This window comes from Oratosquilla oratoria, chromosome 6 (assembly GCF_046742065.1).
Source record: "Oratosquilla oratoria isolate Oo_2021 chromosome 6, ASM4674206v1, whole genome shotgun sequence".
Lineage (NCBI taxonomy): Eukaryota > Metazoa > Arthropoda > Malacostraca > Stomatopoda > Squillidae > Oratosquilla > Oratosquilla oratoria.
The window spans coordinates 37,410,701-37,433,893 of record NC_134782.1 but is presented as its reverse complement, the minus strand read 5'-3'; the positions used below and the strand labels follow the sequence as shown (position 1 = coordinate 37,433,893).

General features: G+C 36.1%; 1 protein-coding gene across 3 annotated transcripts in view; it reads right to left on the bottom strand.

Annotated features, from left to right (window-relative positions):
* app (Palmitoyltransferase app) overlaps window positions 1-22,530 on the bottom strand; it is a 60,536-nt gene extending 38,006 nt beyond the window's left edge. For 2 of the 3 annotated variants that reach the window (XM_076186720.1, XM_076186719.1), the window contains exons 1-5: window positions 21,866-22,529; window positions 3,220-3,380; window positions 2,905-3,066; window positions 2,498-2,635; window positions 101-258 (exon numbers count right to left, since the gene is read on the bottom strand). In XM_076186720.1, coding sequence (XP_076042835.1) covers window positions 101-258; window positions 2,498-2,635; window positions 2,905-3,066; window positions 3,220-3,380; window positions 21,866-22,194 — 948 coding nt within the window. In that variant the 5' untranslated portion in view covers window positions 22,195-22,529. Of the gene's footprint in view, window positions 1-100; window positions 259-2,497; window positions 2,636-2,904; window positions 3,067-3,219; window positions 3,381-21,865 lie in introns of all 3 variants that reach the window. The other variant, XM_076186721.1, reaches the window with a different exon arrangement.
* Window positions 22,531-23,193: the final 663 nt, after the last annotated feature.

The following is a 23,193-nucleotide window of genomic DNA, read 5'->3' as shown; positions in this document are numbered from 1 at the left end:
CACACACATAGCTCCCCTTCCTGTATAATACAACTAGGTAAATATGCACAAAAAGTTTCTCAAGACTCAATTAGAAATACAAGTTCACTTGAATGCTTACATCTTCATTGGTAGTTTGGTTGGAGGTTGTGAGGTATGTATGGAAGCCAGCTAAGCCGAGGATGGACCACATAGAAAAGAAGCAAATCACTCCTTCGATCACTGAAATGGGATTCTTCTTGACTGACTCCAAAAAGCTACCACCTTCATCATTTTTATCTGTTTGGGAATAATATTTAATTACTCAAAACATCCAAAACCTAAACTCAGGTTAAATATTAAAAAATTAAAAAGTTAAAAATTAAAAATATTTACTTCTTAAATTTCACTAATAGATACATACAGTAGGGCTCTGACCAATGGTCCTTAAAGAATCTTTATATGAAACTATTGATATTTTCCACAACTACTACTGGCTATACAACACTCCAAATATCTGGAAAAAGAGTTGATATAATACCATTCTTGAAACTAAACAAACTATGCCCACATCATACTGACCATTCTCACAGCAATACACAATATCAAAGACGAGGGAAAGATTGGTTGAATCAAATCAGAAATACCTTCCTCTCCTAATCAACATAGTTTCAAGGTCACTCTACCAGCACTTTGCTCAAAAAAAAAAAAAAAAAAAAATTATAGTTGCTATACATATAAAAAAAGCTTTTGAAAAGGTTCCCAAGACCTATACTGTCCAAACAGATTGTTAAGACATATCCATAACAATGACAAGAAATTGTTAACCAACTTTATAGCAATGCAGAGTAACCCAAAACTACCATATTTCAGGTACAAAAAAGACTGTACAATGAAGTCCTTCAAGGTGCTATACTTTCACTTTTATTGACCAGCCTCTTCATGAATGATATACCAATCCAATATTAACCAAGCACAGTAATTACAAAATAGCAGCAAAGCACACCCAAGCCTACTTTAACCAATTGGAACATTGGCTCAGAAATAACACTGAAAGCCTCACTCCAGAAATAAAAGTGATATTGCTAAATCAAGACAACCATGAAAAAATAAGATAAAATAAAATAAAATAATATATATATATATATATATACATACACACACACACACACGAGGCGTATTTTTGAGTACCGTTTTGAAATCAAAATTAAACAAGTAGACTTTTCGTAACAATTTTATTTTTGCATGAAAGCCTGTACTGTAATCTACTTTTCAAGATAATTACAGAATCATCTGACTGTATTTAAGTTTGTGAGTATTTGAAATTCCTCCTTCGATTAAGAATGCCGCCGACTGTGAAATACGCGCTGTGATATTTTTCTTACTGCTAAAGGCATGAAAGCAGCTGAAATTCATCATCAGATAAGTGAAGTGTATGGAGAAAACATTATGAGTGATGGGATGGTGCGGAAATGGGTGAAAGCTTTTAAAGATGGCAGTACAAATGTGCACCAAACTATCAGTAATGAGTGAAGGTCGTCCACTTCATTTCTCATCATGCACATTTGTACGGCCATCTTTAACCCCTTCCATACGGTGCCGCATACGTAGGTGGCATGAGGAGCAAGTGGATATGCGAGGCTGCCATATCGGCGTCTTGATTATATTTATTGTAGTTGCCCCTGCGTAATGACATACTCTCTAAACTGTCTTCATCACATTTTCTATGGTTATCAAAATTCACGGGTGAAAGAGAGAACGATCAATATAAGCGGGGACTATATTTTATGATGCGAGTATTATTACGACACATCGTACGTCTGGCAGATAATGCTGCCCGCGAGATTTTGGCCCGGAATGAAGAGGTTGCTCTCACCCATTTCTGCACCATCCCATCACCCATAATGTTTTCTCCATACGCTTCAATTATCTGACGATGAATTTCAGCCGCTTTCATGCCTTTAGCAGTAAGAAAATAGGTCTCAATATATATATATTGATATATATATATATATCTCAAATCTTCAAATTTAATCATAAAACAGTCTTCGATCTCAGCTTTTAAAAATAAATTGTTCATAATAATTATATAAACTATCCAATGCTTATAACACTATCTATATATAGCAACATTTACCATGCCTACATACATGCTAAATCAATTAAATGACCTCTATAATCCCACAAATAAAAAAAAAAAATTCTGTTCCCTGGTAACCACTGGCAAACACATACATCTACAATCTTATTTTTCCATTATCATTATATAATTCTTAATCATGTCTGTAATTTAAATATCAAATCTATAATAAAACTGGGAGTCCATAATAGTTTTAGCCTTTAACATGGACGCTTCCCTCTGCTTTGCCAATACATCAACCTATGCCCTTTGGGATGAACAAAGAGCTGCCACAAGACAAAAGGGTTCTTTTTTCACACATTACAAAAGATGACAGACAAGCCATCATTCAAGACTGCAAACACATCTGTATCAATCATTCCCTGAAAAAGAACCAAAGTCAAATGGGCAAATACGTACATAGAATGAGATGGGCAATGACGCAGGAGAAGATGAAGACACAAAGAAAGGCGAGGGAGACAATGAAGAGGTAGAAGTATCGGTAGTTGCGCTTGCCCACACAGTTCCCCACCCATGGGCAATGGTGATCAAACCGTTCTGAGAAAAAAAAAAAAAATGAATACATAATACATATATATATATATATATATATATATATATATACACATATATATATATAATATATATATATATACATAGATACATATACATATGCACAAACATAAAATATGGCACAGTAATGTAATTTTCAGTAAGTCAGCATAATGAAAGAAAACTACATTTTCCTTATCAAAGGAATGTTATTTATAATTCACAAGTCAGACCACTTAATAAAACTATCAAATTGCAAGCTTTCACTGACTCACCTACACAATTATCACAAATGGAGCAGTGAGATGCTCGGGGTGGGCGGAATATTTTACATGTGAAACAATATTTGAGTTTTATGGTAGTGCCCCTCACTGTGATTTCCTTGGAACGAGGTGGAGGACGATATCTTTGAGCATTGCCCGCTGCATCAGGGACATCTGTGTTGTTAAGTTAGATGGCATTAATTCAGGAAAAAACTAATTGTTTTTATGGATTCACATGTTTTAACTAAAACAATGAAAATTCTAAATATCAATAGCAAAGTAATACATTTCAAAAATATTTTTCAAAGTCAATTGATGAAGCCACACCTATTTGTTTTTCAGTGTAAAGTGCTTCATCTGATGTTGCCCTTGGAATGATGCCAGGATCAGTGAAGGAGGTGTGGAAAAGTGTTGACATGACAAAGATGAAAAGCAAACCTCCCACCACTGGAATGGCTGGAGTCAATTTTTTGGCTAGAAAAGAACAGCTGCAATATAAAACAAAACATTCATTAGCTAAATAACAAAATAAATATAAAACTACAATAACAAGAACATCTAGCTCCAATGCACCCTGAAATTGCAACTGATATCTAATGTGTGGCTGTTCAATTGAATGCAGTTCCAATTCACAAAACAAGGTAAGCTTTTGGATGCCAAAATATTAAAAAAAATTATCTGATACCAACTAATATTGTAGTACAATGTACATACATACACACACACACACACAAGAGTAATAGACAGTTGGAACAAGTTAGATGAGAAAGTGGTGTGTGCAAAAACAATACATAATTTTAAAAATAGTTTAGATAAAATGAGATATGAAGACGGGACACCACGAGCATAGCTCCCCTTCCCGTAAAATACAACTAGGTAAATACACACAAAAGATAGAAGAGACAAAGCTTGGAAAAGATGGAAAAAATGGAAAGTGGCAAATATATATCAAACTAAGAAATGAATATGTAAAAATATGCAGGGAAGAAAAAAGAAACTATGAAAAAGACATAACATACAAATGCAAAGATCAACCTAAATTATTCTATAGATATGTGAATGGTAAAACTGTCAAGGGAACATGGAATATAGAAATGGTTGAAATTATGAACAAACATTTCAAATCTGTGTTCACTAAAGAAAACATACACATTTGGGATGAAGGAAGTGGAGAAAGATCTCCCCCAATGAGAGAAATAACTGTGACACAGAAAGATATAAGGGACCAAATAAGGAACCTTGATGTCAGAAAATCACACGGCCCTGACAAAATTGTACACTGGATACTAAAAGAATGTATTGATAAGCTAATGGACAAAATACACAAGATAAAGATTGCTCACTCAAAGAAGGAAAGGTACCAGAAGACTAGAAAAATGCTAATATCATACCAATATATAAAGGGGGGAAACAAGGAAGACCCAACAAACTATAGACCGGTCTCCCTTATAAGTACAATAGCTAAAAATTTGAGAAAGTTATCAAAAATAAATGGACAAAACATCTGGAGAACAATATACTAAATCTGAGACAATTCGGATTTAGACAGGGAAGGTCAAGGTCATGTGCCACAAATTTGATCCGTTTCTATACAAGGTTAACCACTTCCATACGGTGACGCCTACGTAGGCGTCATGAAGAGCAAGTGGGTACGCGATGATGCCGATGTCGGCGTCTTGATTACATTTATTGTAGTCGTACCTACGTAACCTCCATTCTCTCTAAACTGGCTTCATCATATTTTCTATGGTTATCAAAATTCACGGGTGAAAAAGAACGAACGATTGAGCACTAACTTTATTTTTTATAATGCGATTATTATGACGCAACATCGTACGTCGGGCAGCTAATGCTGCCAGACGTGCGATGTGCCCCAGAGTGAAGAGGTTAATAGGTGTAACACAAGAAAGGGATTTGATAAAGTACCACGCAAAAAATTATTAAGAAAACTTGAAACAACAGAAGGTATACAAGGACAACTGTTGAAATGGATGGAAAATTTCTTGCATGGAAGAAAAATGAGTGGTGCTCAGAAATAAAAATTCTACTTGGGAAGAAATGTTTAGTGGTGTCCCACAGGGATCAGTACTGGCTCTGATAATGTTTGCTATATATGTAAATGACATGGATGAAGGTGTAGAATATTACATGAACTTTTTTGCAGATCATGCAAAACTACTAAAGAAAGTACAGAAAAAGATTGTGAATCGCTACAGAGAGATATGAACAAGGTCTGGGAATGGAATTAGAAGTGGGCAGTGAACTTCAACATTAGGAAATGTAGTATAATGGAATTTGGAAAAAATAAAAAAAAGGAAATCAGGACAATATAAAATTGGTGCAATTTAGTAAATAAAGTTGGTTCTGAAAAGGACCTAGGAGTAATTATCACCAAAGCCATGTCCTCAGATAAACAGATAAACAAAATAGTTGGAGAAACCTACAATTTATTAAGATCAATAAAGGTGGCTTTTAATTACTTGGATGAAGAAATGTTAAAGAAAATACTAGTCACACTGATAAGACCAAGATTGGAGTATGCAGCAACACTATGAACACCCAGTACAAAAAAGAATATAAGGAAAATAGAAAGAATCCAAAGAGCAATGACAAAGATGGCCCCAACACTTTCAAAACTGACATATGAGCAAAGATTGTCTAATCTGGAATTACCAAACCTGGGACAAAGAAGAGAAAGAGATGATCTGTTGGCCATTTATAGAATTATGAAAGACATGAAAGTCCTTGATGGAGAAGACTTATTAAATTGAGACAGAAGAAACACAAGGGGACATGAAAAGAAACTCAAAAAGGACAGTTATAGAAGAGATCTTAAAAGTCAAATCAAATCCACATAGAGTGGTGAATGTCTGGAACAAATTGGACAAAACAATAGTGTGTGCAAACACAATACTATTATACATGAATTTAAGAACAAATTAAATGTTGCAACTTTGCAAGATACAAAGATGGGACACCACGAGCATAGCTCCCCTTCTTATACAATACAACTAGGTAAATACACACACACACACACCTTATTTATATTGTGGGCAGATATTCAATTAATGTAGATTCCACCATTTTCCTTCTAAACCCACAGCCTGATTTATAAATAAGGTCAGATTTCTCCCAGTCCATCCGGTGATTAAATTTATTTACGTGTTGAAACACAGCTGAATTTTCTTGGCCATACAAATTAAGTATGGCCAAGAAAATTTAGCCGTGTTTCAACACATAAATAAATTTAATCACTGGATGAACTGGGAGAAATCTGACCTTATAAATCAGGCTGTGGGTTCAGAAGGAAAATGGTGGAATCCACATTAATTGAATATTTGCCCACGATGAATACTTTCAAGGGTCAATGGACCCCAGACATGATATCAGGACTATTCATCACCAAACAAATTGTCAACAAGTTTCCATCCCCCTCCCCCTAACCCAACCTTATGTCATCCTCAGGTCACATAGAGTTGGGGTAGTGACATTTATTATTTTCCAAGTTCCCTTTCTTTTGTATGAGGATGCTATTTAAGATAGCATCCTCCTTCAACTTTGTACTACTGAAGAGGATTGCAGTTAGCAATCAAAACATATAGTTTTGCTTACTCAACTCTTTCTTTCATCCGACTGTGGTGTTAGTTGTGATACATACAACCACTCCTCGTTTAACGACGACAACTGGGACCAGCGCGCCGCCGTTAACCGAATTGGTCGTTATGCGAAAGTGTATACATATATGTACATTTACTGTATGTACAATATCCAGCAATACATGTATCTTTATTTTCATGTATTTCCCTCTTTTATACAGTACATTAAAGCTTTATTTACTGTTTATTTACGGTGGTTATGTTCCCGAAATTACCGTACATGACCAAATCCGCGTATGCTGACATTCCATATTGAATACCGGGGTATTTTTTTAGTTTCGACCATGGGCGCAATATAGCAATAGAAAATTAATTATTAATTTTGTAAATTAAAATGTATCAACGTAATATGCAATTTTGTGGGCGGAAGTGAAAGTAAAAAATACCATGCTACAAGAAAATATGCTAATGAACGAAGACGGTAGCATAGGTTCAGGACGCCATCTTGTCGTCTGCCAACGTCTCTCACGACGACGACAACGAGGATGAGCCGGATGACCTTTAATTTGCAGGTAATGATTTATCAAACACAGGTTAGGTTAGTTTAGTTTAGGTTAGGCGAATTTATCATCCTTTCATTTCCTCGACATCGGCATCTATCATAACAAACATGGTGTACCATTCATCCGACATGACATCGTAACTTACGAAATTTGTTTTAGCACATTTTTTTTTATTTCCGCTCACAAAATTGCATATTACGTTGATACATTATAATTTACAAAATTAATAATTAATTTTCTATTACTATATTGCACCCTTGGTCAAAACTAAAAATTTACCACTACCGGTATATATTGTACCCCAGGTAGTTTTTCCAGCTTGCAGGATGGTAATGTAGACCTAAGCTTCAGAACACTTTACCTCACAGCTAATATCCACTGTACAAGTTCATTTATAACATCATACAAATTTGCCTCAGCCAACTTAATTATCGTACACGACGTCGTAACTTCGGGAGATTTACGTTAAACGAATGTCATAAAGCCCGTCGTTACTCCGAGTTGTCGTTAACCAAGTAGGTCGTTAAACGAGGAGTGCCTGCCTCCTACGGTTATTAGAAGGCAGTTAGAACCGTAGAAGTACGATTTGATATCTTCCTTGGCCGACCAGAGCGATGCTTTGGAGTACGAATGATGTCACTTCCTTCGTCTCGAAATTTCTTGGTCCACTTTTGCACTTGACGCACTCCAATTCCCACACGAGTAGCAATATCTTTACACTTATAACCCTCCTTATAGAGGGTTATGATTGTAACAACTGTGTCTCTTTCCAGCTCTTTACCACTTCCCATTACGGAGATATCAAGGCACAAAAACAGAGACCACCGCAAAAAAAAGACTACTCTCCGTGAGAGATGTTTAGAAACTGACTCCATGTGACATCGAGTGCGCCTAAACAGAGTTGCCAAATAGTGTGTATTGTCTCGGCTAAATACGGGTACAAACGCTAGCATTGAAAAATAGTGAAAAGTTTGGGTGGAAAGTTGTATTTTTCGCATGTTTTGAGTTTAGGGGAAAGTTGGGGCGCCTATAATTTTGCGCCCAAACTTTTCGCAGCCACTGTATATATATATATATATATATATATATATATACAGGTAAACGTCGACTTACGATGGCATTAGGTTTCGATAGAGCCATCGTAAGACGATCTCATCGTAAGTCGATCCCCACTCTGTTCCGTGGTCACTGTACCTAGCCTACCTGTATATTAACCACCAGAGATACTGAATATAGCCTATTAAACATGTACAGTAGTTTATTTAATTATTTTTATCCTTTTTACCATATTCAAACACTATAATATGTATTTTCAGTATGGGACTTAAATCTCGCGGGCAGCAGCCAATGCCAGCCGTACGACGTGACGTAATAATACTCGCATCATAAAATATAGTCACCGCTTATATCGATCGTTCTCTCTTTCACTCGCGAATTTTGAAAACCACAGAGAATGGGATTTAGGGCACATTTGAGAGAATGTAAAAACACAGGGGCGACTACAATAAATATAATCAAGACGCCGATATGGCAGCGTCGCGAATCCACTTGCTCCTCATGACGCCTACGTGTGCGGCACCGTATGGAAGGGGTTAAATTATCATATCGTCGTCGTCATCGTCGTCATCGTAAAGTCGAACAATCGTAAGTCGCGGCCATCGTAAGTCGACGTTTACCTGTATATATATATATATATATATATATATATATATATATATATATATATATATATATATATATATATATATATATATATATATATATATACACACACACACACATAATCTGAGAAGCTTTCCTTGAATACAAACTCTTTTAAATAACACAGCATACTCATTATTAAAAATATTTTTCTTGAGACTCTATCTTAATAACCAACTTTCTTTCTGGGGGGTAAAGAAATAGATCATTACCAAAAGAATTAATATTGAAATATATCCGAGTCACAATATATGATACAGGATTTCTTCGGTAACCTTAGGCACCATCTGGTAAGACACAAATTCCCTGAAGGAATGGCAACTACAAGTATGTAAAGATTTTTTTTTTTTTTTTTTTACTTTAGAGGGAGACAGTCCTATGAAATACACTTATGTTCCACACACATTTTGTTTCATGTTTATCTCAGGTTGGAAGTTTCTAATTACTCCATTATGACCATATAATGTTGAGGTCCTGCCATAACATGTTATGTATCTTTTTCAAATAATTCTTTATTGCCCCCAAAGAGCAGTAAAAGACCAACCTTAAACTATTCATTAGGGAGTGTAAACTCACTACAAAAGCAAAGGGGGAGAAAGATTTGGGAGTCTTGATAAAAGATACAAAATATGAACTAATATACTGAAAGAGGAAATATAGTAATTATGGGTGATTTTAATTCAAAAGAAATATGTTGGGAAGAAATGACAGTGAAGGGAGAAGACCTCTTGGGAACATACTACTCGATATGACCATTGAATACACAATGACTCAGTGTATAAAAGAAAATACCAGATACAGAAACAATGAGGAACCATTGAGACTGAACCTGAAATTGTGGACATAATTGATTACAAAACTCCAATAGGAAAGAGTGACCATGTACTAATAGAATTCGAACTAAAAGAGCAAATGGACTTAAGAAGAAATGAGAAACATAGAAAAAGAAGACTAATGTACAACAGAACGAATTTTGAGAAACTCAAAAAGTTCTTTCAAAATGCAAACTGGGATAAATTTCTAAATGAAGAGACAAAGATGGAAGAGAAATGGAATATACTAAAAGAAATATATAATGAGGGAGTGAACAAATATGTACCACAACAAAAGCAAGAAACAGTATACATAAAAACTGGTATAACAAAAAATGTAGGGAGGCTAAGGATAGATGGAAAAAAAGTAAATGGCAAACATATGAAAGAGACATAATAGAAAATACAAGGAACAACCTAAACTATTTTACAGGTATGTAAATGGTAAACTAAAAAATAAACAAGAAATGGAAAAGCTGCACCAGGAAAATTATGAATAAACAGAAGAACTAGAAATAGCAGAAATTATGAGCAATCATTTCAAATTGGCCTTCACAATTGAAAGTTCACTGAACTGTTAGGAAATAGAGATCCCTCCAATGAAGGAAATAACTGTAACACAAAAGGAAATTTGAGACCAAATAAAAAAAAAAAAACCCTTGATGTCAGAAAATCACATGGTCCAGATGGAATTGCAAATTGGATACTGAAAGAATGCATGTAGGAGTTGACGGAAAAAATATACAATATAATTTAATACTCACTCAAAAAAGGATAGGTACCACAGGACTGGAAAATGCAAATATTGTACCAATATATAAAGGAGGAAACAAGGAAGATCCAACCAACTACAGACTGGTCTCCCTAACAAGCACAGTACCAAAAATATGTGAAAAAGTTATCAAAAGTAGATGGGTTAAACATCTGGAAGAAAAAACTATACTGAATCCAAATCAATTTAGATTTAGACAAGGAAGATCATGTACAACAAAATTTATCTGCTTCTATTCAAGACTAATAGAAATACTGTAATACAAGAAAGGGATGGATGGGCAGACTGTGCCTATCTAGACCTACAAAAAGCATTTGATAAGGTACCACACAAGAAACTAATAAGAAAAATAGAATCAATAGGTGGCATCAGAGGAAAATTATTGGAATGGTTGGAAGACTTCCTGACTGGAAGAAAAATGAGGGTAGTAATTAGAGACAAATACTCTAGTTGGGAAGAAATGGTAAGTGGTGTCCCGCAAGTTTCAGTACTGACTCCAATCATATTTGCCATTTATATAAATGACATGGATGAAGAAGTGGAGTGTTATATGAATTTCTTCGCAGGTGAAGCAAAAATACTAAAGAAAGAAAGAACAGAGGAGGATTGTGAATCATTACAGTTAAGACCTGATCAAAATCTGGAAATTGACTAAAAAAAACTTCAATATCAAGAAGTGTAGTATAACGGAGTTTGGAAAAGGTAAAAATAGAATATCAAGAAATTATAAAATTGGTGAAGAAGAATTCAAAAAAGTGAACTCTGAAAGAGACTTAGGAGTAATAATCAGCAAAGACATGACACCGGACAAACATATCAATAAAATAGTCAGGGAAACCTTCAACTTATTAAGGTCAATGAAAGTGGCATTTGATTACTTGGATGAGGAAATTATTAAAAAAATATTAGTTACACTAATAAGACCAAAACTGGAGTATGCAGCAACACTATGGTTACCCAATACTAAAAAAGAATATAAAGAAATTAGAAAGAATACAAAGAGTGATGACAAAGTTGGCACCAACTCTCTCTCCAAATCAATATACAAAGATTGTCCAAATTGGAACTACCAACTCTAGAACAAAGAAGAGAAAGAGGAGATCTGCTGACTATAGAATCATGAAAAGAATGGAAATCCTAGATAGGAATGATTTATTAAAATGGGACAATGGAAAACAAGAGGACACAAAACTCAAAAAGGATAACTGTAAAAAAAAAGAAAGAAAAAAAAATGTTTCCCACACAGAGTACTGGATACCTGGAATACCTAATTTAGATAAAGAAACAGTGTGTGCAAACACTATTCAAGATTTTAAGAAAAAACTTGATGCTTTAAGATACAAAGACAGGTCACCACGAGCATAGCTCCCTTCCCATATAATACAACTAGGTAAATACACACACAGACAGTAAGCTCTCCCATATTTGAACTAAATGGACCTCAGAATGTTCAGACATCCTGTGGCCCAGTATTTATCTAATCATAGTATACAGGAAATGAGCATTGGTTGTTGGGTCTTAGCTCCTATTGTCTAATTTTCTAGCATACCTAGATAAAATTAATGTACAGTGTGTGTATGTAATTATCTAGTTGTATCATACGGGAAGGGGAGCTATGCTTGTAGCGACCCGTCTTTGTATCTCGCAATATCTAGTTTGTTCTTAAATTCTTGTATGGTGTTTGCACAGTTTTGTTTCATCTAATTTGTTCCAGACATCCATCACTGTGTGGAAAACTTTTTTTTTTCCTAGATCTATCCTTTGAGTTTCTTTTCATAACCCCTTGTTTTTCTTTTTTCCAAATTTATTAAGTCTTCTCTATCAAGGACTTCCATGCCATTCATGATTCTGTAAATGGCCAATAGATCGCCCTTCTCTTCTTTGTTCCAGGGTCGGTAGTTCCAGCTTAGACAATCTTTGATCGTATGTCAATTTTGAAAGTGTGGGGCCATCTTTGTCATTGTTCTTTGGATTCTTTCTATTTTCCTTAAATTCTTTTTTGTACTGGGTGTCCATAGTGTCACAGCATACTCCAATGTTCTTATCAGTGTGACTAGTATTTTTTTACTATTACCTTATCCAAGTAATTAAAAGCACCTTTATTGATTTTAGTAAATTGTAAGTCTCTCCGACTATTTTGTTTATATGCTTGTCTGGGACATGTCTTTGGATGATAATTACTCCCAGGTCCTTTTCAGAACTAACTTTCTTTACCTCCTTTGCACCCATTTTGTATTGTTCCGATATTCTGTTTTTGCCTTTTCCAAATTCCATTATACTACATTTCTTAATGTTAAAGTATATATATACATACACACAAAGACATACATACATACATATACATATATATATGTATTTACCTAGTTGTATTTTGTGAGAGGAGAGCTATGCTCGTAGTGACCCACAGTTGTATCTTTCCACATCCATTTCTTTCTTAAAATCATGTATAGTTTTAGCACTCATTATTTCCTCTTTCAATTTGTTCCATGTATCTATTACTCTGTGTGGAAAGCTGTTTTTTTTTTCAGATCTCTTCTGTAACTGTCAATCTTAAGTTTCTTCTCGTGTCTGCTTGTATTTCTTCTGTCCCATTTCAGTAGGTCATCCCTATCAAGGATTTCCATCCCTTTCATAATTTTGTAGATGGTTATAAATTGCCTCTCTCTTCTTTGTTCTAGAGTTGACAAATTTAGTTTGTCCAATCTTTGTTCATATGTCAACTTGCAAAGTGTTGGTGCCATCTTTGTCACTGCTCTTGTAATGCTGTTGAGTGTTTTGTACAATTTGCTGGTGTTTGTTTTGTGGTTTCTGTTCATGTATTTTATTGGTAATCTCAGACCGGATGGGAGTGAAATTATGCCTTTTGACTTTGGCTACCTCCGTGGTAAGGGGGAAAGACCTCTTCGTGTGTATGTATATGTATATGTATATGTATATGTATATGTATATGTATATATATATATATATATATATATTATATATATATATATATGGGTGTATTACATGTATACATATTTTTTCTTCTTCTTCCATCCGACCTAGTTATGAACCAAAAGGATCTCCTGTCAGCATGCTCTTCCTTTGTAATCCTTTCATTATTGTATTCAGGTTGCAGAAGGGGATAGACTACAATGAGTGAAGAGGTCTCTTGAGCTGGGATGGGACGGCTTTAAGAGGTCATGAGATCAAATTAAAAAGACTACATATCTAATGAAAGTGAGAAAATACAATTTTCCATATAGATGCACAAATACTTGGAATAGCTTAGAATGTGATATAGCCCAAGCTGGAACAATAGATAAATTCCAATCTAGGTATGATTACTGGAAATTAAGGGTATAGAGCAGGTTGGAACCACATATGAAGTTGAAGCTAGGTATGATAAATTGGAGAGTACAAGATGGGACCCCATGAGCATTGCTCCTTTAGTGTATACTCCAATTAGGAAAATACACATGCAGAAACACACATACACATATATATACATCCATAGATACATAGCATAAGACCCCACTACAACAAACTTCACTAAAATGGACTTTGCTTTTAATAGTCAACTTCCAGCTGGACTGAATTAAATCATTACAGAAAAATTCTAGACAGGGCAAATATGTTCTAGACTGCTCCAGCATAACCAAAGTACAGCTCTTTTGTTTTAATGAAACCCAAGGAAAGTGAGTTGTATCAGTGGAGTCTGTGTGTTTGTCTCATATAGATGGAGAGTCCCACTGTACCCCAGCCCATATGTCACCACTCTTCCCTTTTCTATGCTTCAGTTGCATAGTAGTTGTAGTGTCAATAAGTTATCTGCCTTCAGACCTCTGCCCTATGTTCTCCAAATTACCTCCATGTGTTTCTGTTCTTGTGTTATCTAATTTATCACTTCTGGTTCTCACTATCCTTGTCTTCATATCAATAAACTACTAAAATTGTCATGTTATATTGTGTATATATAATAACAGTGCTGTTCTACAATAATATCATATGTTACACTACACTACAAGTCTATATATCTATATACCAAGAGTTTTTTCCTTTATACGGGAAGTAGCTAAGTCACAGGCACATACCTACTCCCACCCATTCCACTCCCCTCCACCACCCCATCCTCCCTCTCATCTTAGCTCCTCATGGATGACGGGTCATACCTGTATCCTGCCCACTGCCCTGGGTAGGAAGCAATATAGCAAGACATTGTACATCCACACCAAAGCTGCTTCACTTAGACAGCAACACCCCCCCTCCATCACCTCAAACAGAACAAGAGAAGACAGGGAGAAATCCCTTTGGGGTGTGTCAAAATGTCATTCACACATAAGCACCCCTACCCCTCCCTTCCTTGCATAACAGTATCATCTATACACAGCTGCTCTCCACTCATCTCTTTTCTCCTGCCTTCTCCTTTCCTTCCTCAACTCATTTCCTTCTTTCTCAACACCCTCTTCACTCCATCCATCCATCTCATCCTCTGTCAATTCCTCAAATTCACTACCTCTACCTTCCACACCTCTTTTACTAATCTTTCTTCACTCATTCTTTTCATGTGTCACAAACCATCCAAATACTCTTTCATCAACCCTATCTGTCTCTCCTTTTCCAGTGCTCTCCTCCTCATCTCGTTTCTCACTCTATCCATCCTAGTTTCCCCTACCATACTTCTCAAGACATTTCATCTCAAACACATTCAAACTTTTCTACTCTACCTCTTGAATTCTGTGTCTCTACCCCATACAAAGCCATAAGCACAATCACCCCTTCATATAATCTCCTCCTTGCATCCATTCCCAGATGCCTATTTCTCATTACACTTATTAATCTCAATCTTCAATTTACCTCCACCTACACTCCTCCCTTTTGTGGCACATGCAACCCCAAATACCTAAAGCTATCCACTTCCTCCAATCTCTCTCCTTTAAGACTTACTTCCAACTCACTGCCATCCTCTCCCCTTGTATATCTCATCACCTTACTTTTACCCACATTTACCATCACCTTTCTCCTCTTGCATACCTTCCCAAACTCTATCAATAACTCCCTTAATCCTCCCTCTGACCCTGCCACAAGTGCAGTGCCATCAGCAAACAACAACTGGCTCACCTCCCATTTTCCTCCATTTTCTTATCCACACTACCTCATCCATGAACATATTAAACAGCCAAAGCAACATGACACATCCTGGATGCAGTCCCAAGTATCTCACATCATTCACTCTCTCCATTTCCCATTGTAACACAGGCTCTACTACTCTTATAAAAACTCCTCACTGCCCTAACAGCTTTACCCCAAACCCATATATCTGCAAAACCTCCCATAGTGCCTTCCTGTCTACCATTTCATTAGCATTTGAGAGAGAGAGAGAGAGAGAGAGAGAGAGAGAGAGAGAGAGAGAGAGAGAGAGAGAGAGAGAGAGAGAGAGAGAGAGAGAGAGAGAGAGAGAGAGAGAGAGAGAGAGAGAGAGAGAGAGAGAGAGAGAGAGAGAGAGAGAGAGAGAGAGAGAGAGAGAGAGAGAGAGAGAGAGAGAGAGAGAGAGAGAGATAGAGAGAGAGAAAGAGAGACAGAGAGAGAGAGAGAGAGAGAGAGAGAGAGAGAGAGAGAGAGAGAGAGAGAGAGAGAGAGAGAGAGAGAGAGAGAGAGAGAGAGAGAGAGAGAGAGAGAGAGAGAGAGAGAGAGAGAGAGAGAGAGAGAGAGAGAGAGATAGAGAGAGAGGGGGGGGGGGAGAATATCCTGGGCCCCATCTAGACCAAATGTCACCCCCTTAGGATTATACCTCTTGATGGAAGTGATGAAAGGTTTTGTAAATGGACAGCTTCAATGTCCATTGTATGCAAGGACTTGTCATTGCCCCAAGACCAAAGAGAAGCTGCCGTGTCACATATACTGCTATCTAATCCTTTCCATGGAGGTTTAAGCACTTCTCCCATTCCTCTAATGATTCATATCCTTTACTCTGCTTTTAGACATAATGACTCAGCTCTCAACTTCCCCTTTACAAGCTCACACTCTTGGATATCATTTTCAGCCAGGCCCTCAACTGGAACAAGCAATAGAAGAAGCATTACACAGTGGAATTTGCTAAGTATCAAAAGAAAATGCTGGAGCAAAACAGTCTTGAAGCAGAATAAACACTATTTGAGGAAAAAACTTTATTGATTGCACAATGTTTTTTATGTTGAAAAAGCTCTAATGAGCAAGAATACTGTATAATCAATAAAGGCTTCATCTTCAAATGGCATTTATTCTGCTAAATCTCTTGGTAGCTGCCATCTTCATTCTATCCAGACTATATTCATGATCATGTTAAATTTGATTGATTCAGCACTTCCAAAGTCAAAAATAAAATCCCTTGTCATACAGTCAAATAGATGACTAAGTCCATAAAAGACATCTAGGATTAATCCAGTCTTAACATTACCACTCAACTGAAAAAAATTGCCTGCCATCAGTTTGTATGGATTACTTTAAAAGGACTCATTTTTCTACTTAGACAATTCCATTCAGGTATGGTAAATTGCCTGTAGTTTGAATGTAATATTCAATGCATCAACAATTTTTTCAACATCTGCAATCTTCTTTGCTGGGTTCTTCTTGGCCTTTGCATATGATAGAGTAAGATGTTTGACATTTAGTCTTGGAGAGTTTGTTTAGTAATCAGTGTGAATTTCTTTGTGTTGTGTGGTGCAGATGGTAGATTGTTACACAAAATTGAAATCTACTGCTGCTATTTTTTCACTTAAATATCCCTTTCATACATTAATGTTGCTAATAAAGTATAAATTATAAATAATTATATGGAAAACATGGAGAGGTAACTTGAAAAACACTTTATAGCTCAAAAGGATTATATAATCATTCACTTAATAATTTTTCCAATAGAGCATAAAAAGCATGGATAAGTTAAAAACTTTATTGGAATACAAGGATGGTATGACCCTAAATATTTCTTATAAAGGGATGTTTTCACATGGGGACATGATTATTTTTTTTAATTGAAAAAAAAAAATCATGTATATTAAAGCTCAAATGTCACTTTCATTCACATTGTAATGTTATGAATAAAGTATTAAAAATAAGGAAAAAAATTGGACTGTTAAAAACTTGATTGGAAAAAATAATACTTGTTGACCAATATAAAAGTCTACCTATCTATGTACCAAAACACTTCTTTTCCCATTATAAGAGAGACAGCTAATCTTGGTATGCATTCACCCACATCCAATATCCATTTGTTTCACTTTTACCAAAGCTCGAAGAGGAACCATCCCTGCCCCTGCCCACTGTCTGATTCAAAAATAATGCAGCTAGACACAGCATCTCCACAGCAGGGCCTGACAGATGAAGCTGGTTTACCCCCCACTGCTTCATTAATATGGCAACTCTCCCTCTTCATCCATTCGTATATAACTAGAAAAGACATGGAGAAATCCCTCTGGGCAACATCTCCATTCCTCCATTCCCTGCTACATGTGGCTCTAAATACTTAAAACTATCCACCTCCTCTAACCTCTCTCCTTTAAAAATAACCTTCAACTTACTGTAACCCTCACCCCTTGTACATTTCATCACCTTCCTTTTACCCACATTCACTTTCAACTTCCTCCTATCATATACCTTCCCAAACTCTGTCACTAACTACTTTAGATCCTTCTCTAACCCAGCCAGAAACACAGTGTCATCAGCAAACAACAACTGTTTCACCTCCCACTTCCTTCCAATGACCTAATGAGCCCTTTGCCATGGCCCACGGAAATCCCTATTATTTATACATCTAATGATGACCTGCCATTGGCAACCTGTCTCACTATTCTGTATGTTATCTATTCATGTAATATACATATACATATAATCATTAACAAGACTGTATGGTGTTAGGAGTGGCTTGGGATTTGAGGGAAAGACAATGATAGTAAACTTTCCATTTCACTTGGCAATGTAGCTAATGCAACACTGCCATCCAAGGTGTCCTTGACCTTGACACACTTGGCAGTTTGGGGTCCTTGACCTTGGCACACTTGGCAGGTTGGGTCATTCATAATTCCCCCACATGGAAGACTCACCTAGGTCACACTCTCATGTCTTGCACAGCCAAACAAAAGAGGTTATATATTACATTAAATAAGTACTTTTTGCAGAAAAAGACAAATAGAGGAACATATATATATATATATATATATATATATATATTATATATATATATATATATATATATATATATATATATATTTGTGTATTTCGGCAGCAATCTTTCTCTAATGTATGTAGTGTTAAATGCGACGGAAACCTCAGCGTTGATGATCTTCAGAAAAAGATCATCAACGCTGAGATTTCCGTCGCATTTAACACTACATGCATATATATATATATATATATAGAGAGAGAGAAAGAGAGAGAGAGAGAGAGAGAGAGAGAAATGTGGAGTGATGTGGCAACAGTGTGGACTCGTGGTGTTTCACCTGGCCACACCCAAAAGCTCAAGTTAAAACACTTTTGCTATAACCATCTCCAATCCTCTGTCTATCACCTTCACATTTACCTCCTGTACTACCCCCATCCATGTACACAATGAACAACCATGGTGATGTAATACAACCATGGCACAGTGCCACTTTCTTCAGACCAACCACTCTCGCCATTCCTAACCCTAACACAATTTCTTCTACTCATGTAAAAACTGTTGACTTGGCACCCCAAACTTCTGTAATACCACATTTATTGGTTCATCTCCTACTCTAGCATTCAGATCCCCAACAAAACTATGTTCCTCCCAAAACTCTTACCATTCTTCTAAATATTTCTAAAGACTTTCTTTTCTCTCCACTTTTCCAACTACCAGGACCATGTTCACTAAAAGAAAAGAAAAGAAGAAAAAAATCCAAATATATACCCATTCCAGTTTCACCTTCACCCACACTAACCCTGAAGATACATCCTTTCACTCCACCATGGTCTTTCCTATCTTATCACTTATCAGCAAAGCCAATACTTCCCTCTCTCACCACCTATCCACCACACTCCAAAGCTCAAACTCACTCCCTCCCCTTCAACTTAGATTCACAAGATGCTTACACATCCATCATCCTTCTCACAAACTGTTGATCTCTTCCCTTTTACTCTCATATGTACCACAACCATCACTCCATCCTACTCAGTCACCTTTTACACCATGCATGGGAAACATGGTGGCAGAATTCTCCCCCACCCCCAACCAAAGGGAGATCCAGAAGAGGTTTAGTCATGAAAATAGTATACAACAATTTCAGGGGAACAGCATTAATGAGGGACAACAGTTCAAAAATAGCATCATTTCTCTATGAGTTCGGATTGTATCTTTAACATAAACAAATGGTGCATGACTCTGGTCTAATAGGGTGCACCAAAAGTCCCTAAAACATTGGCTGCCTGTTATCATGCAGTCAATACCCCAATACAGAAAAAGTCAAATATAAAAACTGAAATCTTATATCCACCCAATAATCTTGCTGATAAAATATAAAAACATGGTTAAGTTAAAAGTTCATTTTGTTCTAACATGGAGATATTCCTTCCTAGACCTGGGAATGTTCTGCCCAATATTGAAATGAGAATGTTTTGATGAGGAGGTATTTTGACTACATATTTGCAATTAGGTTTAGGAAAAAAAAAAATCATGCTGATCTAAATGAATCTGACAGGTTTCTATTGAAAATAATGTTTTGATAAACTTTTACCCAACCCAAAACCTAAATCTTCCGACAAGATCCTCCAGATTTTTTGTGATAAAAGGAGAGGAAAATATAAAACAATTTCTCACAGAAATAAATATCAGACTTGTTTCATTCAGGACAAACATTATTGGAAAAATATGCTTTTCATAAAGAAGTCTGCAGAATAAATACAAAACATTTACCCTACATTCCTGGTACCCTACTTCAAATAAAATTATTGCATCATGTTTCACAACCCTAAAATAAAGTAGTAAGCAATGTGTTAGGGTCCTTCCATAGACCTCTCCAGGAAGACATGTTAAACAGTTATGTTATATTAATATTCATTTTACTCACGTCAAGTAGTACTTCACCAATCATGATAATACTGTATGTGATTTGTCTTATAGTCTCATGATCAAAACAACAGGGTTGACATCTTAAAGTATGGCAAAAATGTGTGCAATTTTATTTATTTGCTTTTGATACTCATCACTGGGAAGACATTAGTAGGTAGGTCAAACACCACCAGAGGCGCCACCGTCGATGACGAGCACAATAGCGCGTCATTTTATGCGCACGCCATTCAAACGGCCAAATTTATATACCGCGGGAAAGTTAATTAATAAAAATGTTGTGTGAGTGTATTTACTACGATCGTAGTAAATTTCAAACATTCACATCATCAGTTACATGTCGGTCAATAAAAACATAAGATAAACATGGCGGCCTGCATTCAGCAGTAAATCGAAAATTGGCATATGTTTCAACGTAAAAGATGAGCTAACATATTTACGGTTGTGGCAACTGACCATAATAAAGAAAAACTACTAGTATCGCGGATTATTCTAATACCAAAATAAAGGCAGCGTGTTACGGTAGAGCTGAGAAATCGGAGGTATTAATTAGTTTTTCTTTTCTATCAGGTCGGATTATCGGATAACAACATCAACATCAACCCGCCATCTTATGAAACTTCACTCTATTAAGTTTCTTACTATTATGTTATTAGTGTAATAGACTTATAGTTGAATTATTTGAACTATTTTCTTTAAAATGTGTGATTTTCATGTAATTTGATCAAAGAGAAGTTACGTTTTTATCCTCCGTAATATTACGGACCACAGCTACGATTCGTCCTGCCCGCTATCTATGATCACTGGTGGTATGGATCAAACTACACTATTAAGTTTGTTACTATTGTGTTATTAGTGTAATAGCTTGCATATAGTTGAATTATTCAAACTATTTTCTTTAAAATGTGTGATTTTCATGTAATTTGAAGGTATTCGTAGCTGTGGTGGGTAATTTTGCAGAGGATAAAAACGTAATTCTATGATCAAGTTACATGGAAATCACACATCTTAAAGAAAATATGTCAAATAATGCAACCATATGCTAAACTTTTATATAAAATTGTGCCTGTCAGCAAAAACCGTCATTGTTTACGTTCGATCGGCGATTCGTCAGACCGCACGTTTCGGCCCGATTTCCGGGGACAAAATAGGCCCGATTTAATTCCATTCAAAATGCAATATCTCGAGAACAAGGACAGCTAGATGGATAATTCAAATTGCATTATACTCATAACGACTTTTTGCATCCCATGAGAACTACTTCAGCTCAAATATCATGAATTCCATTTTCATGTTGACCTAGCTAACATTAGCACACATTTAATGTTGTATCTATAATCATAATGTGACCCTTGTAATTTATATTATCGACTGTCAACCTTAAAATCATGCTCCTATCCTTGAACAAGATCTGATGGGTAATGTCACATCTCTTAAGCTTAGATAATAAATATATACACATACGTATTCCTAGAATGTAACAGTAAACTTACTCAAAAGCAAAGAAGAGTGTATTGGTAACAACAATGAGTACGACAGTGAAATAAAATATCCCTGTCTGCTGGGCTGTCATCAGTCGGCCGTTGCAGCAGAATCTGTTGCGACCAGGGAACACCTGCCATTTCCTCTTGACACTTGGCATTTTGGGCTTGGCGGCCTTAGACTTCGCCGAAACCTTGGAAATTACGTCCAAGTTGTCGGACGATGAGGCTGAGGTGTCCGACCTGGTGCAGCGTGTGTCCAACAGCTGCTCATTGGACTGGCTGGGAGATTGGGAAGGGGATTCTAGCGCCACACGGCGATATTCTCCTTCCTCCAGCATTCAGAAACTCCTTCGTAATATCAGGCGGCTGAACTAACACATTAGCAGTTTGGCATCAATGCCACCACACCTCCAACCCGACCTTCTGCTGCTGCTGCGGCCAGTCCACTACACCACTGATCCAGCACATCTCGATTTCGTTTAGAAAACCTCAACTAACCACATATTTCACTACACTACAGCAATAGTTGCGTTGACTGCGTATTGTAACACTGATTTTCAGAGCTTATTAGAAGGTACTGCACCCATTTTCCTCTGAATCAACAGTTTTCTGTAAACTATTTTCAGTAGGGTGTGTTCAATAGTAAACATCTAAGTCAATCCGCAGATCGAAAAATTATCAAAGAAAAAAGTACTCAATATTTCATATATTTCAAAGGTCAGTGCACTATGATTAAGAATGAAGATCAAAGCACATTTATATATCAAAATAATTGCAATAGTTATTGTTTATTTTACATTAGACTTTTTTCGATGTAATAATATTTACAAAAGAAAATGAAAATGTAGAGGAGTGACTATTTTAAGTCTACAAAATTATGTTTCACCAAGAACAGGATAATAATACTGAGAATTAGTTTTCTTTTTACTATATATGTTACATAGCTTTTTTATTTTATACCTAGTGAATATTTCGATAGTCCATAGTTTTTTGTGATATAATTTTCCCAATAAAACAATTTATTCGGCAAACCAGCTTTTTCAAACTTTTTTTAAGATACCGTAGCTATGACGTCTTATATAGGCTATAATATTTTTTTTCCAAATAACAACTTTAAAAACTTATTACCAGGAAGATAACTGAGGTGGTTTTAGTAGAAAACACATCTCCAGGCGACAATCGCTATGGTCAGTTATAAAAATTATAAATGAAAACTTTAGTCAGTGAAAAAAAATGCAACCTTTACCTTGAATGTTTATGAAATGAGAGCTCCTGGAATACAATTAAGATGCCTTCCCTGTGTCTTCATACATCGTTGACAAACTTGTAGAACAATA